Genomic DNA, 19,415 nt, shown 5'->3' on the forward strand with positions numbered 1-19,415 from the left:
TCCTGAACTAAGGAACGGGAGAGGGGCCTGGGGCTTCAAAGGAGAGGAGGGTAATTCACAGGACAAGAATAAGAGCAGACGTTTGGTAATTGGATGTTTGTTCTGCCATACAGATAAGTCATTCAAATACAAAGTAATCTCCGGTAATAGCTCTCTTCCCGAGCCAGGCCCCCTATCTAAATTCTTTTAGGTAGTTAAGGAAGAGGTGAAAGTTTTTCTTGAGCCTGCTGGGTCTTGATTGACCTCAGCTCAAAATAATACACATGCATACAAGGTGGCATGTTTTGGGTGGCATATCCTGCTCCCCTTCACAGTTATCTAGCTACTAAGACAAAAAAATTCTGTTTGGATCTTATATGTGGAATCTTAAAAAAAACAAAAAACAAAACCGGAACTCAGACACAGAGAACAGATTGGTGGTTTGGGGGCAGGGGTTAGGGGGCAGGGAGGGAAATGGGTGATGGTGGTCAAAAGTGTAAACTTCCAGTTATGAAATAAAGAAGTCCTGGGGATGTAATGAGCAGCATGGTGACTATAGTTAATAATACTGTATCGTATATTTGAAAGTTGCTGAGAGAGTAGATCTTAAAATTTCTCATCACAAGAAAAAAATTTGTAACTATGTGTGGTGATGGATGTTAACTAGACTTACTGTGGTGATCATTCCACAATATATACAAATACTGAATCATTATGTTGTACACCTGAAACTCATATAATGTTCTATGTCAATTATATCTCAATTTTAAAAATAAAAATAAAAAACCTTAAAAAATCTCTTTCTGAATGGAGATTTTAAAATTGGACTCTTGAGACCCCTAGAGGTTTTACGATTGGGTTTCAGAGCCCCCTTGAGATTTCATTTATAATCTACATGTATGTGTTTATGTGCATTTTCCTGGGGACACAGTGTGTATGTAGCTTTCAGATATTTAAAAGGATCCTTGACCACAAAAATTAAAAATGAACATAAAGTTTAGTTGAGTAGCGAGTGAATCTGTGTAGTTCAACTCTGATTAATGTAGTCAAGCCCTAATGTTGGTTTTTTTCTCCCTTCCTCATTAGCCAGATATTTAACATTCTGTTCTGGATCATGTTGACAATTCCTACAGATATAGATCTAGTACACCAAACTACAATCACCTTGGAATCTGACACACGGACCCATTCAAAAGCCTAACCTAAATGAGAAAAGTAATCATTATATTTTTAAAATAACAATTACCAATATTATTTTTACATTTCGCAGTACCTGTATATGTAATCTTATTTAATTCTTAGCACAACTGTGTGGTAGGAACTGGTAATATCACTCCCATTTCACAGTTAAGAAAACTAAGCCTCCGATAGAAGAAATGACTGGTACACAGACAAGCAGCTAATGAAATGGCTCCTGATTCCCGGGCCACTGCTGTTGACATTTCTCAAAGTCTCTCCTTTTTTGTTTGGAGGAGAGCAGAATTTGCCACCCTAAAATATGCCTTTTTGGCATAAAGATTATTTTAGGCTGATTCCCCCCCGCCCCCCGAGAGTGCCCGCATGTATGCGCATGCGCAGTTGGGGGGCAGAGGGGGCGGGAGAATCCGCACCAAGCTCCACGCTCAGCCTCGGGAGCCCGGTAAGGAGCTTGATCCCACCAGCCGGAGATCATGACCCCAAGATCAGGACCTGAGCCAAAACCAAAAGCGGGCCGCTCAGCCGACTGAGCCACGCAGGCGCCCCTGGGCTGATTTTAAGAAACAGCCGACTCAGAAGCTCCGAAAACTGAGTGGAAGTTACCCTCTTGTAAGAGGCATCTATGTTTGTAAGGGAAATCTCCATTTGTAAGGGTGTCTTCCTCTCTGTACCAGGAAAAAGAGGATGGCTCTAAGTCTCTGGAAACTCTCATCAGTGGGAAAGGCGAGGATCTAAATCTGCATAAAAACCATACCCGGTTACTATGCTTTGCCTGAAAACCGCCCATAACTGGCCTTCCCTCCTCCCCACCCCCAACATCTTCTTTTGTCTTTAGCTCCGGGTGGATTTAAGGTGGTGGCTTCATGATTGTGAATGCACTTGATGAGAGGAACCAAAGCAGTGCTTAAAATAGGTCTCATATCTGTTTTGCAGGCCCATAACCGAAACCTGCTCTCCATAGATTTTGATCATATAACTCGCACGGGAAAGATCTACGATGACCACCGGAAATTCACCCTTCGAATTCTTTATGACCAGACTGGGCGACCTATTCTGTGGTCTCCCGTAAGCCGATATAATGAAGTGAACATCACATATTCACCTTCGGGTTTGGTGACGTTTATTCAAAGAGGGACGTGGAATGAAAAAATGGAATATGACCAGAGCGGAAAAATAATTTCAAGAACTTGGGCTGATGGGAAAATTTGGAGCTATACCTACTTAGAAAAGGTAAGTTTGTAGGGAGAATAAACTAGTTCTGAGTTTCTGCACGAGAATATTGAAAATGGCCCTAATTACCAATCTTGGTGAGGAGACCTACAGGAGAAAAGTCTGTTCTGGCTGTTCTGCTCTGTAGAAGTAACAACAACAACAAAATGTATCTATAAGGATACGCTGTTTTTCTGCTAAAAACTTTCCCCAACCCCACACTCTGCCAGGTACTCTTTCAAACTGAACTCAGGATAATGGCTTAGCTTTCTCCTCATTTGAGCATATTTGTTCAAGCTCTTGAAAAGGTATCCTTATTATTATGAAAGCTCATACTGAGGTAAAATAGGTCGAAAATTATAAAATTGTGTGTTAATGTATCTCAGCTCTGGAGAAGAACCTCTTAGAGGATAAAGAATTCTAATTTTGTTGGGATAATCAGTGAAGTTTTAGTAAGTATACATTTGAGGACTAATTTTCACAAGTAATCAGTCTGAGCAAATGGTAGCAGTGGGGCCTCATTGGTAATCGTCCTTTGTGTGTACAGTGAGTTTCCAGCAGCACCCGTAATGGGAGCTCATGGGCTCCTGTCTGGTGGAAATAGACAAGGATTTTAATCCCACCCCCGGAACCATTTGTCAAACAGCCCCCACACGGCAAAATGGTTTCTGGCCAGATCAGTAGCAGAGAGCAGTAAGAGAGAGTGATTTCCCTCCGCCATCTCAATTTCTGATGTCCTAAGATGGCGTCTCTTATTTCCCAAATCTGTCCATTCAACTGAATTCATCAGTCCTGAATTAATTTCTGGGAATACTGAAAAAATGCTTTCCCTTGAGGATTCAAGGGTAATCAGTGCAAGTTAACCCCTAGAAGTTCTTACAGAAGTCATAGAAGCTCATAGCTCACATGACAGAATTTCACTATTTGCACCCAATAATGTCAGGCCTTTCTGATACACTCCCCAAAGTTTTTTGGGGGGAAATATGCCAGTGGTTGTATGTCATTATAAAACTATAATATTACTTCCCAGAGGCAGTTGCTGGGGAACGTGACAAGTTGGAAATGCCTAGGAGATAAAGCAGAATTCCACTTGGGAGCCAGGGCAAAGAAGAGAGTCTTCTGCTATATCCACCCTTTGTCTGCTGAAGAAATAGGTCAAATCTATAATCTACACTCTACACTAGGAACATCTGAATCTTACAGAGTGGGTCTTTCCTCTTGAATTTTGGTAATAAGAATCATTTGCAAAATCCTATGGCTCATGTTCACAAAGTACTAAACTTGCAAAATTCCCTGAATCCAAATATTTGGTGGTATGTTTACAGGGGCAATGCATGTAATGATGACCTTCATATGAAAAAAAGATACCACTGATTATTAGCTCATAGGCTGATTTGTTTTTCAAGGAATGAGGATGGGTTTGCACTGACCCTTCCACAGGTCATACATGTGGCCAGTGAAGTAGCCAATACTCCCTAGGAGTTACATGGGTTTGAACTCATAAACCAAATTCATTAGCACCATAATTTGGCCACTGAGCTATTAACTGCCTGTAAACAGTTGCATCTGAGTCTCTAAGACTTTTCCTTTAGGCTGCCTATACAATAGCAAAAGAGCCTATTGAAAACTTACATTTTAGCCCTTCATGCAGCTTCTGTGACACCAATGAAGCAATTTTATTGCTTCTCTTTTCTGAATTAGCTGAGCAAAGAATCATGTGAAGGAAACTTCCCCTAAGTTCTCTTTGCTACAGAAACTGAGTTGGCAATCTCTTTAAAAACAAGAAAAAGTCTATGAGCCAGTGCCTGCAGCGGACAGAAATAAGACCTGACTGATGTATCATGTATCAAGAGTAGCCCTAGGGACTTCCAGAGACTAGTTTACTGACCAGTGAGACAAGCTGAATCACTTGTGCCTTTTAGTTGACTTTTGTCCCTTTCTTGAGTTCACACTTAATTTGTTCTCTAATTAAAAAGTTGCCCCGGGGCTCCTGGTTGGCTCAGTCAGTTAAGCATCAGACTCAATCTCAGCTCCGGTCTTGATCTCAGGGTCATAAGTTCAAGCTCCATGTTGGGCTCCACACTGGATGTGGAGCCTACATTAAAAAAAATAATAATAAATAAGGGTAGCCCTTGACTTAAACAATCGTATTATGCAAAACTCAGAAACTGCAAAGCACACAACTATGAAATGGTTCTTTACTTTCCAAAAATCATTTATCATGAGATTGATTTTATTAACGTTATAATTACCAGTAATAATAACTAATTCACTGAATAGATATGATGATTAAATGAAATAACTGAACATAAAGCACCCAGAGCATCTAATCATAAAATAAGATAGTTTCGTTCCATTTACATAGTGCATTATAGCATTTATTTTCCAGTCACTAACAAATGCTACTTACTTACCACTACTTGAAGGGAAATTAAAACAAGAAAGAACAGAAGGAAGGAAAGGAGGAAGGGAAATGAAGGAAGGAGAAAAGAAGAAAATTAAAGCATTTTTGAAATTGTGATTCTAGAAAATAAAAAGGGAAAGAATGTTGAATTTACCAAAATCCAATGTACATGTAACTTTTGCAGTGAGGTGATGAGGTTCTGTATCTTCCTGTGCTCTTTTGAGTCCTCTCTTTAACATGGCCTTTGCTGGCACAATCTTTCACTATGTCTGGGGCAGAGCAAAGACAAAGAGACTGGCTCCTCTAGTATATTTTAAAGTAAGAATTCTCAAGCTTGAAAATGTATACCTCATTTTATGCTTCAAAATGCCTCTGTAAATTTGCTTGCCATCCCTATACCATAATATATTAAAAAGCAACAGCAAATCTTTCACCCTAATGCGCAGAAATTTTGTAGAAATCGTGTGACTTCCTCTAGAGCAAGTGCAAGTTGCGTGTTATCATTTTCATGCACAATGGTCTGTAGCCATTAGGAGAAAAATAATTATTTGGGTAATAGCTGTGGTTGCTTAAATGATCTCTTCTCTATTAAAAAATCAATTATTGTTTCTTAAATTTTCTCTATGTGGTCATTAATTCTCTATCTTGATTTATGAGACTTCTCTGAGTTAATTATATTTTGAAGACTTGTGGGGCTAAAATTTTGTATTACAGTAAATGTAAATCTTTCAGTTTCCTAAAATCGTTCTTAAGGACTTCATTTTAAAAATGCATTTAAAGATATTTTATAATCATTTAATAAGATGCTTTAGTCTGATACATTGACACAAAATTGCCTCTTTGGGGCTGAAATTTTCAAAAGCTGCCTGCCTAAAGGGATACAATGCACCGTTGCCTTGAGCTTCCAGGTGGCCCCACACTGCCATCTGGTGGTTACTCGAGTGTTTTAACTTTTCAAATTTCTACCATTGCTCACTTCTATTCTTGTTCAAATGAATATACATGCTTGCTCTTTTTTTCTTCCTTACAATGATCTCTTTTAGGATCGCACAACCCATTAAAAAATACAAAGTCTCCAACTCTATTGTTTGGACTCAGAAGAAATGGCCCTTTTTCCTGCTGTAGCATCACTGTGGGCGCTGGATGGACTCATAAGCATTATTTTTTAACAAACTGGTAATAATGCCCACCCAAAGTGAAAAAGCAGCCAAGTGAGAGCTAAATGGCATTCTGGCAACACAACAGTTACATTCACGAGCTTTCTAATCACGTCATCCACATCCTTGCCATTGGCAGAAAGCTTTTAAAACAGACCAGGGAGCTTGTGAGACCGTACTGCATCAGCAGCACCTAGGACAGAGTCGGGCAGTGGTTTTTTTACTGCAGCGCGATGGATGAGACAGGGGAGAGAACACAAAGGCAATGTGCTATACATGTTTGGCAAGGCATGCACAGCGACTGGAAAAGGCATGACCCAGGCAGGCTGGTACTAGATAATGTGTGGGAGCCATATGGTGATTGTCCCTGGCCCGCATCACAGGTGACAGATGTCATTTGTTCGTGGCAAACTGACAGAAGAGACTGGAAAGGAGCTGAGAAATCTGACTTTGAGCATAGAGCTAATGCAAAGGCATTTTTCACCAGCTCCCCCCAGGTTCTGTTGGTTCTGCTTGGTCAAGGAGGTGGTTCTCCCTTCATGTCCTCATGCCAAGTCTCCTGCCTCTGTTCAGTGGAGGTTTCGGAGGTGCAGGTTGTCCCCAGGTGATAAGGTGACAGGCTTTCCGCATGCAGCTTGCCGCTTGGTGGGAAAAAAACAAAAAGGAGGAACAAACGAGCGAATAACTGCAGACTTTGACTTCACAGTACTGACATGTGATTCAGAATCAATAATTCTCAGAAGGGCAGGGGGGATATGCAGTTCCAAGAAATAGATTTAATACTAGAATATACTTTCATATTTAGAAGAGGGAAGTGCACATTATATATGCTTCTGTAATTCATATTCATAAATATTTATGTAATTTATGTTTAGAAAATGAAAAGATACCTATTGTTTTCATAACACAAACTTCAGAAAATAAGCTCAACTAAATCCTTTTGCTTCAGAAGGTAATTCTCAAGAAGGGAGGGATAAAGCTTCCTTAGAGAGTTATATCAGAGTCTCCAGGGGTGAGCGTTTTTTATTTTTAGTAAAAGATGAGATTTAAATGCTTTTCAATTAGAAATAGGATTGAGTCCCCTGTAAAACAGTGTTCCTTTTATGTTTGTATTTGAGGTTAAAATAAGGTAAACCAGTATCAGTGAAATACCTAATCACATGCAAGGCATTATACCTCAACAAATAATTATTTCTGAAATACAGATCAGTTTGGAGGAAAGGGGTTACATATCCAGAGGATTCTTCACTTTTTAATGGCATGTTCCCCTAATATAGTTTAAAACATGAATTGCTTGTCAACTATACTCAATTTTTTTTAAAATGTCAACTGTAGGGGCTCCTGGCTGGCTCAGTTGATAGAACGTGCAACTCTCAATCTCGAGGTTGTGAGTTCGAGCCCCATGTTGGGTATGGAAATTACTTAAAAATAAAATCTTTAAAAAATGTCAACTATACTCAAAAAAATAAATAAAACACAAATTGCAAAGAAATAATTATAATATTTTATATACAAACTTTAGAGGAAGACTTTATGACTACGTGCAGTCAATAAATACTTTTTGGTGACTGTAACTCAGTATGTGGCATGCCTTCCCCTCCATTTACCTTCCTCTAATCCATCTCCACATGGATGCGACTCCACAAACAGTAACCCTTTTCGAACACTGACTTGGTTGTTTCTCCCAGCTCTGCAAGACCCTGTCCTTCAACTTGGCTCTCAGTGGTTCCCTGTTGCCAGCATGTTTAAGTTCAGCTTCCTTAGCATGGCTTAGAAAGCCCAGCATGATCTGGACCCAGCCTACCTAACTGGCCTCATCTCTTGCCATTCACCACCCCGCCCCCAACACGCATGCTCTGGCCACACAAGATTCCTCTCATTCTCTGAAAAGCCACATTCTCTTTCTTATCCAGACCCTCACAATGCTGTGTCCTCTGTCAGGAGCACTATCTCCCTCCCCGGCTCCCCCCACCTCCCTGCCTTCAAACCTGGCCAAGCCCTAGTCATTCTTGAGGTCTCAACTTGGATGTTGCTTTCTCCAGGCAGCCTTTCCTGACCTCTTAAGTCTGGTTTAGCTATTCTTGCTCTGCTCCCATAAGCACCCTGTCCTTCCTCTGTCATAACACACTGCACACTGTATTGTAATTGCTTGGTTGCTTGTCTTTCTTCTCCATAGACACCATTGCTGCCCACTACTATATCCACTAGGGTCCACCTCAGCGCCTGGCACATAGCAAGTGCTGGATAAATCTGTGCTGAATGGATGAATGTGTTTCTTTAATCTCCTTTAATCTCCTCAGCTTCAGTGGTACGTATTATGCTATTTTTTGCCTTTGTCTCGTTTCAGTCTGTGATGCTTCTCTTACATAGCCAGCGGCGCTACATCTTTGAGTACGACCAGTCGGATTGTCTGCTCTCAGTCACCATGCCAAGTATGGTGCGCCACAGCCTACAAACCGTGCTTTCAGTGGGCTACTACCGGAACATCTACACCCCGCCAGACAGTAGCACTTCTTTTATTCAAGACTATAGTCGGGACGGCCGACTGCTGCAGACCCTGCATCTGGGAACAGGGCGCAGAGTTTTATACAAATACACCAAGCAAGCCAGGCTGTCTGAGGTTCTCTATGATACCACTCAGGTCACGTTAACATATGAAGAGTCTTCTGGAGTCATTAAGACAATACACCTGATGCACGATGGCTTCATTTGCACGATCAGATATAGGCAAACAGGTTTGTTGTGAAAGGGTGGCAATGCGTACATCCATATCGGTCAGTATTTTCTTATGACATTTTTGCTGGCCATAGTGTGAAATAGAAGCATTGACCTGTAGACATCCAATCCCATAAACGTTCACCTTGGTCATTAAATTATCTTCCATTGAAAATTAAAAACCTGTTATAGACTGCATGAAAGCTGATTCCTTAAAAACCTACCGTGCATTTCTGTCTCTGTCTCAGCTCTCAGAAAAGCTGAGACCTAAGAACCTGATCCAACTGTGTGCTCCTTCCTAACTCATTACCAGATCTTCCCAGAGATGCAGCTGCAAGAGTTGAGCCTCCCTGAAACGAGCTCAAGCCCCATGTAACCTCTATAAGCCTCAGAGGATGGCAAAATATGTTCAAAAGTCAGGACTTTTGAATATATTTCATCCTTTGGGCTTAGCTTATAAAATGCCCACAGTTACCTTAATGCTGGATTTTGTCAACACCTGACCTGCTGACTTTGGAGCACAGGTTAAACGAATTAAAAGTACTTTTGTCAGTGATTATAACAAGAAAGCATGTTGATAATATCAGTTTCATCACTCCAAGCCACTGGATGGCTTACTTAAATAGTTCCTGTAATTAAATTACTCTATAACTATAGGGTACAGTATTTTTTTTCGTACTTACTGACCACAACTCTGAGAGTGTGTGTCTATGAGATGATATTCCCCGGGCGTGAAGTATCAGAGGTCAATCTCTAATATCTTATTTTGAATGTAAAAGCATCACTACTAAAGACCCTGACCCTAGATCCTTCTGATTGCTCAACATTACCCATCTAGCTCTGTTCTCATTGCTTTTATTTTGATTCCTCAGGACCTCTTATTGGACGCCAGATCTTCAGATTCAGTGAAGAAGGGCTGGTGAATGCTCGGTTTGACTACAGCTACAACAACTTCCGAGTCACCAGCATGCAAGCTGTGATCAACGAAACCCCTTTGCCCATAGATCTGTACCGATATGTTGATGTTTCCGGTAGAACAGAGCAGTTTGGAAAATTCAGTGTCATTAATTACGATTTAAATCAGGTCATAACCACTACGGTGATGAAGCACACCAAGATCTTCAGTGCCAACGGACAAGTTATTGAAGTCCAATATGAAATCCTAAAGGCCATTGCCTACTGGATGACTATTCAATATGATAATATGGGGCGTATGGTAATATGTGATATAAGAGTGGGAGTAGATGCCAACATAACAAGATACTTCTATGAATACGATGCTGATGGGCAACTTCAGACTGTTTCTGTAAATGACAAAACCCAGTGGCGTTATAGTTATGATCTGAATGGAAACATCAACCTCTTAAGCCATGGAAATAGTGCTCGTCTTACTCCTCTCCGATATGACCTCCGAGACCGCATCACCAGACTAGGAGAAATTCAGTATAAAATGGATGAAGATGGCTTTCTGAGGCAGAGGGGAAATGACATATTTGAATATAATTCTAATGGTCTGCTGCAGAAAGCCTACAATAAGGCTGCTGGCTGGACTGTGCAGTATTACTATGATGGGCTTGGGCGACGTGTCGCCAGTAAGTCCAGCCTAGGGCAGCACCTTCAGTTCTTTTATGCGGACCTGGCCAACCCCATAAGAGTTACTCATTTGTACAACCACACGAGCTCAGAGATTACATCCCTGTATTATGATCTCCAAGGTCACCTTATTGCCATGGAGCTAAGCAGTGGTGAAGAATATTATGTAGCTTGTGATAATACAGGCACCCCACTGGCTGTGTTCAGCAGTCGAGGTCAGGTGATAAAAGAGATATTGTACACGCCTTATGGAGATGTCTATCATGACACTTACCCTGACTTTCAGGTCGTCATTGGTTTCCATGGAGGACTCTATGATTTGCTTACTAAATTAGTGCACCTGGGGCAAAGGGATTATGATGTTGTTGCTGGCAGGTGGACAACGCCTAATCATCACATATGGAAACAGTTGAACCTCCTTCCTAAACCATTCAACCTCTACTCCTTTGAAAATAACTACCCAGTTGGCAAAATTCAAGATGTTGCAAAGTATACCACAGGTATAAAACTTTAAACTTGCAATAACTCCATGGTGTTTATCACATAATCTCAGTGCCTCTGTAAATATGCTTCCTCTTCCTGCCAGTTAACCCACAAGTTATTGTGTAGTCACTCTCTTCCTTAGTCTTCTAGAGGAGCACAACTGTGCAAGGGGCATAAAACATGATGCTTCTGCATCCCAGGACACGTTTTCTTTCCTTTTAAGCTTTCTGTTTGTAGAAACAGCAGAAACTCCTCTGCTCAGCAGGGAGTCTGCTTCCTCCCTCCCTCTTTCCCTGCTTGTGCTCACTCTCTCTCTCTCAAATAAATAACATCCTTTTTTAAAAAAGCTTATACAAATAATTTCACAAAGGAAAAATTCAGGATTATGTTCCATCAGATAAATCTAATATTACAGTCTGTGTGGCCTCAGTACCATTACCACATTAAGAGTTTCAGTGCTGTAAACTGAACCTATCTCTGTGATTATCCATGAATCAAAAGGTATCCCTGTAGAGAGAGGATCCTATGTTTTAGAGCAGGTGACAGAAGGGGGAGTTTTATCCCTAACTTCCCATTGGCTGAACATTTTGAAGGCAGGAGAGGTATCATTCAAGCTTTCCACAAAGGTTGTAAAGTATGGGCTTCATCATTTTTTTTTCTTTTATATTTTGTGCCTCACAGACATTGGAAGTTGGTTGGAGCTGTTTGGTTTCCAGTTACACAATGTTCTACCTGGATTTCCCAAACCAGAATTAGAAAATTTGGAATTAACTTATGAGCTTCTACAGCTTCAGACAAAAACTCAAGAGTGGGATCCTGGAAAGGTTTGTAAAAATTTTACCATCTCTATTTATCTGAAAAAACAGACGAGCATCCAACACCATGAAATGGCATTAACATATATTTGCTTACTTATTTTTGAGTTATCTTGAATATTGACTGAAATGTCCACAGTTAATGAGGAGGTAGAAAAAAAGCTTCCATGAGGAAAGGATCAGGGAATTGGAGCTTTTAGAAAAGACAAGACTAACGTGGGATTTGATGACCTGCTGCAGTGGACAAACAGGAGGAACTAAACTTTTAAAATTCTGGAACGGACTGGGCGCCTGGGTGGCTCAGTTGGTTAAGCGACTGCCTTCGGCTCAGGTCATGATCCTGGAGTCCCGGGATCGAGTCCCACATCGGGCTCCCTGCTCAGTGGGGAGGCTGCTTCTCCCTCTGACCCTCTCCCCTCTCATGCTCTCTCTCACTTTCTCTCTCTCTCAAATAAATAAATAAAATCTTTAAAAAAAAAATTCTGGAACGGACTGCCAAGGGCAATTATGGATTCTATATAGAGAAAACTGTTAACTGACAGACATAAAAACTTGAGATGTCCAACAGCAAAATAATTTAGGGTGTACTGCATTAAAAACATGGGAAGAATAGAATTAAATTATTCTGACAAAGAAAAAGTAGTAAGAGCAATGAAGTAAAAATAATAAACACTATAGGGATAGAGTCTCTGGGAAAATAGGAATACCAAACTACTCTCAGTTCAGCAGATAATTTCATCAAGAGTATGAGGTACAAATGAAAACAAGAAGTAACTTTTTCTTTCAATTGAAAGAAATGGAGGACCCTCTCTTTGCAAAAAAAAAAAAAATTACTTCAAAATAAAACTGAAATTTGGATGGGAGGGCTTGAAATTTAAGTGTAAAAAATTAGAGGCACCTGGGTGGCTTAGTTGGTTAAGCATCTGCCTTCAGCTCAGGTCATGATCCTGGGGTCCTGGGATCAAGGCCCACGTCAGGCCCCCTGCCCAGCAGGGAGTCTGCTTTGCTTCTCCCTTCCCTCTGCCCCTCGCACCCCCCCCCCCCCGCTCATGCTCGCTCTCTCTCTCTCTCTCTCTCAAATAAATAAAATCTTTTTAAAAAATTATAAGGGAAAGGCAAATCTCAATAGGTACTATAGGCTCATACTGTTTTGTAAATACATATAATATATAAAAATAATTTTGTAATTAAAAAGTAACAGTCCTTTTTATAATTAAAAGTCCTTTAAAAAAGTTAATCAAAATGTTGAAATTGCTGAAACTTTGTTGTGGATACTTGGAGGTTCATTATTCTCTTCTCTTTATTTCCTAGTATGTTTGAAAATGCCCATAATAAAAAGGGGTTTTTTTAAGTCCACGTAAGAAGGTCAGTGAACTTCTTGCTGATTTGCTGTAGTTATGTAGAAGGTTATAATCTGTTTAAAAGCAAGAATAAGGCCTTAAACCCTCTTTGCTCCTCACTGTGGCTAATGTATCACACCACATACAGTAACAAACAGCTAGTGAGTATTAGTTAAATTGGTGAAGTTGAAATGTCTTTGTTTCGGGGGAGCTGGGCCCACTTATCTGAGATTCTATGATACCAAATTTGAACACACTTCCTTATGTTTAACTCACCAAGACCTCAAGAAGTATGTGCCAGGTGACCAAGTAACCTGTTAGTCTTGTCTTTACCAAATCGCTGATGAAGAGATTCCAAATTTGGCTTGTTGTAAAATCACTCACCAACACGGTAAAGCAAGAAGGTGCTTTTCACAATCACCAAGCATTTGCACTGTGCCTTTCTTCTTTCCTAGACTATTCTGGGTATTCAGTGTGAGCTCCAGAAACAGCTCAGGAATTTCATTTCCTTGGACCAGCTTCCTATGACTCCCCGATACAATGATGGTCGGTGCCTTGAAGGAGGGAAGCAACCAAGGTTTGCGGCTGTTCCTTCTGTTTTTGGAAAAGGTATAAAATTCGCCATCAAGGATGGCATAGTAACAGCTGATATTATAGGAGTAGCGAATGAAGATAGCAGGCGGCTTGCTGCCATTCTCAATAATGCTCATTACCTGGAAAACCTACATTTTACCATAGAGGGGAGGGACACTCACTACTTCATTAAGCTTGGGTCTCTGGAGGAAGACCTGGTGCTCATCGGTAACACTGGGGGGAGGCGGATTCTAGAGAATGGTGTCAATGTCACTGTGTCCCAGATGACTTCCGTGTTGAATGGGAGGACTAGACGGTTTGCAGATATCCAGCTCCAGCACGGGGCTCTGTGCTTCAACATCCGGTATGGGACAACTGTCGAAGAGGAAAAGAATCACGTGTTGGAGATTGCCAGACAACGTGCTGTTGCCCAGGCCTGGACTAAGGAACAAAGAAGACTGCAAGAAGGGGAGGAGGGTATTCGAGCATGGACAGAGGGAGAAAAGCAGCAACTTTTGAGCACTGGGAGGGTACAAGGTTATGATGGGTATTTTGTTTTGTCTGTTGAGCAGTATTTAGAACTTTCTGACAGTGCCAACAATATTCACTTTATGAGACAGAGCGAAATAGGCAGGAGGTAACAAAAAAAATCTCTGCCTTTGCGTCACCAAAGACTGCCTGTTTTTAAAACATAAAATGGTTTATTGTATTGGTTTTCTAGATCAGAACTCTGTATATGTAAATATGGAGGGAAAACATATCCAACTGCCTTTCAATGTGACGGAAGATGGTATTTTAATATTGTTTGTTTAAACTCTTTAAGAAATGACAGAGATTTTTAGTTCTTGTGTGGCAGTATTCAAAATAACACAAGTAAAACAGCTAAAAAAAAAAGTTTTCAGAAAGCACCACTTTAAATTTGTCAAGTCATGCATATGTTCAAATATAAAGGACCCAAGGTTCTCTATCTCTATTGTGACACGAAATTTCACGTTTAACTGTTGGCAGAACTTGTGGGCTATTTGAAAATGTGGTGCAATAGTATTCTGAACCTTGCTTTTTGAAAGACTGCCAGCCTTTTCACATTTCCCAGATCTGTTATAGGAAACTTACAAACAAGCGTAAAATGTCTTCAGCCACCATCTCCCAGAGTCAGGACCCATTCGCCCTTCCTCCCTGATTATTCCTCCTTGCTTGTTAAAGTAAATACCATGTTGTTGTGCTGTGTTTTGGCGTGTGGTGGCTGGGTTCTGCCTACCACGCCTCCCTGTGGCTGTGGTAACCGGACTGAATTACCACTATTTGCTTGTGTGTACATGATACCAAGGCAGCTGGCCAGTGTAACTTCTCCCACAACCTGTTTTGACTACTTTTTTTTTTTAATCAAATTGTAAGCATAGCTTTTATTAACCTGGGTAGGAATTTCTCATTTATATATAGGGTGTGTTTTTGGTCATAGTTTCACCTTAGTGATTCTGTATTGATACGCTAATCCAGTGGTTTTGTGCACACGAAAAGTAATTTACTACAAATGATTCTGGTGCAAAAAAATAAAAGAGACTTTAGCGGGCATATGTGCCTGGAATACCGATAAATACGTTCACTACTACTGCAGAAATTCACAAGAGCCAAAATCTTTATAAAAACAGACCTAGTACTAAGACAAAAGGAAAGTACTAAAGGGAAGACCAAACCAAACATTACAGTAGTTGCTGCCACATTGACTCATCCCACTTAGATTTATCTTTCAAATGTACAATTCTGTATTGAACATCTCCCAGCCACAGTCAGGAAATTTAATTAAACGAACCTTTCCTATCTAAAACATTTCAACTCATTATAGAGAGGCAGACTGTTTTTTTACTAAAATAATTTATACGGTTAGTTATTTTAGTTCTCTGTCTTTACCCATTTACTTTGATTTAATCATCTGTCCTGCCTGGGAAAATAACTATTTTCCAGGAAGGGTTATTTTGTTCCATGATCAGTTAAACTTTGGAAAAAGATCAGGATTAGTGGTAATATCAGCTGCAGTTTCTCAATCTTTATGAATCCTGTAGTAAAAAGAAGTCCCTTGGTGAGCTGCGAGTTTTGAGCCCGGTGACAAAGAGACAGTTTGTAAAAACACTGTGTAATTGTAAGTTACCACAAATGAAAATACATGACAGCACAATGTGGCCTGTTGAAAATTCCCCTGAGCCAGCTTCAGCACCTTTCATCACTGGGTCTGCACATTCGCTATGTCTGAAGAAGAATTTATGATGGAATGTTACAGTTTGGATTCTTTCCAGCTACAACCTAAATGCAGTGTGGGGTCATTGCCTTGCTTTGTGATGACAGTCTTCTTTGAAGATATGCAAAGTCAGAATTCAGGCTCCCATTAAGGTTTTTAAAGAGTCTGATTCCTTACTCCACAAAGTGGAAGGACAGAAAGGCAAGGACCTGCAGACAGCAGGGGAGGGTGGATCCAAACATTTCATTTTCAAAAACTTCACATTGGGATTACCACATTCTTACGCATGTATTCCACGAGAAAGACAGAGAGAGAGAGAATTCATGATGAACTCCTCTCTCTTTTTAACTGAAAGCACACCAGCTCAAGAGATTACTGATAGAGACTACAATCATATTACTGTGTTGTTTTTTTTCCCCCTGAATCAGGCCTGTGTTAGTGGTACAATATTTATTCAGGACGGGATTCTAAAATTATGAACAAACTTGTTGAAAATTTGAATACCTCCACACCAGCCTAAAAATGGACCTTAAGTTCCTAGAAACTCTGAAGTTCTTTTAAATCAATGGAAAAATAATTTGCGAACTGTATATAGAGAGTGCATTCATAAATGTGATGATGTATTTTATCACTAATCCAAGATGTCAATATTAGAGTCTATTTTGCTTATATTTTAAGCGATTATTATACTTTTTTGCAATTCACTATTGATGTATCATTTTCAAACTGCTTTAAATATCCATTAGGAACAAATATTTGAAGCTTTTACTTAATAGTGATTACCTTGAACTGTGCATTTCTAGTTTGTAATACATATTTATTTAGTTTGTGCCTTTAGTTTCTTAAAGTTGTATTATATTCAGGAAATGCACTTTTTATCACTTATAGCTGTGGCTTTAATACTGCCTTGAACTATTATTATTCTCTTTACCACTTCCAAAGTTGTTGGGAGGAAAGAGAAAAAAACCCAAAAGGTTAGCACCAATGAACAGTAAATCTAAGAGAAACATTTTGGCATTTCTTAATAAGAACGTGGAGATATTGGGAACATCGTTCAGCTGAATACAAGGAATGCCTTCATAGATTTGCAATTCTGAAGTTTAACTTAATGAAAGAACAATTTGTTTGCATTTCCTGATGAAAGTAAATGTATCTTTAAGAGAAATATTTGAATTTCTCATACCCAGAGCACAGGCAGCTGACACTGCATAACCACACACCATTCAAGTCCGTTCGACTGAGAGCCCGCTAGTTGGGGCTCTCATGAAGAACATTCTGGGCTGGAGGCAGGGAATACTCTGTGGTGGTTTCTTTTTCCTAGTTAGGCCCATTTTACTTGTGCTGTTTTGTTTTACTTTGTTTCGTTTTGTTTTTACTCTTGCACTACAGTCTAGAGATCCAAATGAACTGCAAAGTTTGCAGTTTAACAGGCATTTAATTACATTTATTTTTAGTTGTCATTCTAATCATTATTGATTAGAAGCATGACTCCTGAAGGAAAGGGAAATAAAGCCCAATTCATCCTAATTTCTAGCAAAACACTCACCATATAAATAGGTATATGTTTTATTTTTAACCCAGCAAAATACTGTATAAATTAAGCGTGTCCTTTACTGTCAATTTATCTATCTAGAAGATCTATAATATATAGACTATATATATAATATAATATATATACAACATAGCCAAATGTATAAAAACTTGACAATGTATAATTTGGAATTCACAAGCTAACTACATAGAGAGGTATAAAATTGAATGATAATTTTTCTAAGATTTTTCTTTTTCATAACTGTTGACACAGTTTCAAGCATTCTATCATGTTGTTCCTACTCTTTTTTTTTTCTTTCCTTTTTTTAAAATCTGTTTTTAACCAGACCAGGCCCCACTGTAATATCACCTGAGAGAGTCAGGGTGAAGTTTTTACATTTATAAAGATACGTTCCTGTAAGGGCAATTGTAATGGAAGCAAAAGTATAGCAATTAAGTATTGAAAGACACTTTGGGAGAGACTGGAGTGTATTCTAGCTTGTGGAAAGACAGAAGGCCACAGATTGGATGCGACATTCTTGTTTTCTTGGAGGAACTCACATACACATAGCTGACCTGACTAGTATTTCAGATCTCAGACTGCTCTTCCACAGCCTTCTGTAAGGTTCTTTATTCTGCAAAGGAAAAAACAAAAACAAAAACACAAAAAAACCACAAAAAAAACAAAAAAGACAAAAAAACACAAAAAACACAAAAAACAAAAAAGCAAAACAAAAAAAAACAGAAAACAACAAACAACAAAAAAGAATTCAACCACAAGATAGTGACTGTTAGTTCAGTGTGTCCTTCACGTGAAAGCTATTAAGGACCAAACCTACTACTGTGTGTAAGAAGAAATTACTTCCTAAACAGTAACTGAAAATAGTTAGTTAAACTTGCTGTGGATGTTGTCTTGGCAGTTGTCATCTTACATTATTTGTCAAAGGAAATGTGTTTGGCAGTTAAAAATCTTTCCTTAGATTTAGTGGTGGACTTTAACCTCTTAAATGTTAGTATATCAGATTGTGTCCTTGAAAAATATTTTACTTGTATGAATCATGACAATGTCTGAATCTTTACTCTTCTTCTGGCAAAAGCATTGGTAAGCAAGAAGGTGAAAAAGAGAAGTGTAGCCTTTACATCGGAAAAATATTCTTTTTAGCTGCTTACTTTCTCACGGACAGTAAAGATGTTTACAGTGTATGCCAAGATTTTCAGTTTCTATATAACAACAGTTAGAGGTTCTAATCATACTGAAAATTGTGTTATAATGGCCTGAGCCATGTTGCTAGGAAACAATAGGTTCCAATTTTGTATTCCTGCTCTCACTCCTGTGCTGAAAAGTGACTGGATACTGTACAGGTTCATGTTCTCTGGCTGCAGTTAAATGGTCTTTTGCATTTTGCTCTGGCTTTCAGGCCAGAAGCATGCATTTTTCTACAAGAGCATCACAACAACATGCTGTAAATACTTAAAGTTCAACATTATGTGTCGATATTTGAAAGAAAAAAGTACTTTGAATATTTCATTTTTAAAAAATAAAATTGCAAATGAACACTGCGTCCCGTTTCATTCATGCGCCAAACTGCGTTCTCGAGTCTGTCTGGTCACCTGACAAGTGAAAAGTAGCTCCCTAACAGGGAACAATAGAACTGCATCATCTTGAAAATGAAGGTGCAGAAACCAAAAAGGCACTAATCCTAAGCAGATGTCTCTTCATTTTTATTTTTCGTACAAATAGGATCTCTGACACAAATGACCATTTAATAAAAAAAGAAGAGTAGCTGTTGCAAGTGTAAACGCCTCTAGGCTATTACTTTAAAAAGGTTTCTTTCTCTTGTTGATGCCTTTCTGAGCAATGGAAAGAAAATGAAGAATTGCAAAACGGGTGGGGGAAAGCTAGGAGAGCAGAACACACAGATGCATTGGCAAAAAAGCGAATGGGGGAGAAAGGCAGTCAGGAAACACTAAAAAACAACAGCTCGCACGTCCCAGGCAGTTCCAATGGCCATTTGGCACTTATTTTTCACGAGAACATATTTACAAGTGACGCTGGGAAAGCAGGCCAATAGAGCTTGCAAAATTCAACTTGATAGTAATGGGGCACCCATAGTCCAAACAACCTGTTTCTGAAACTTGCTTGGAATCCTGGAATTTACATCACCCTTAAATGCCCTGCTGCCTTTA

At 39.5% G+C, this 19,415-nt stretch overlaps 1 protein-coding gene across 3 annotated transcripts in view; it reads left to right on the top strand.

Annotated features, from left to right (window-relative positions):
* The window catches only part of TENM1 (teneurin transmembrane protein 1), a 771,573-nt gene extending 752,790 nt beyond the window's left edge, over positions 1-18,783 (top strand). For all 3 annotated transcript variants that reach the window (XM_027608817.2, XM_027608819.2, XM_027608818.2), the window contains 5 exons: positions 2,110-2,406; positions 8,294-8,681; positions 9,534-10,754; positions 11,419-11,561; positions 13,348-18,783. In XM_027608817.2, coding sequence (XP_027464618.1) covers positions 2,110-2,406; positions 8,294-8,681; positions 9,534-10,754; positions 11,419-11,561; positions 13,348-14,106 — 2,808 coding nt within the window. In that variant the 3' untranslated portion in view covers positions 14,107-18,783. The remainder of the gene's footprint in view (positions 1-2,109; positions 2,407-8,293; positions 8,682-9,533; positions 10,755-11,418; positions 11,562-13,347) is intronic.
* Positions 18,784-19,415: the final 632 nt, after the last annotated feature.

Source organism: Zalophus californianus, chromosome X, assembly GCF_009762305.2.
Source record: "Zalophus californianus isolate mZalCal1 chromosome X, mZalCal1.pri.v2, whole genome shotgun sequence".
Classification (NCBI taxonomy): domain Eukaryota; kingdom Metazoa; phylum Chordata; class Mammalia; order Carnivora; family Otariidae; genus Zalophus; species Zalophus californianus.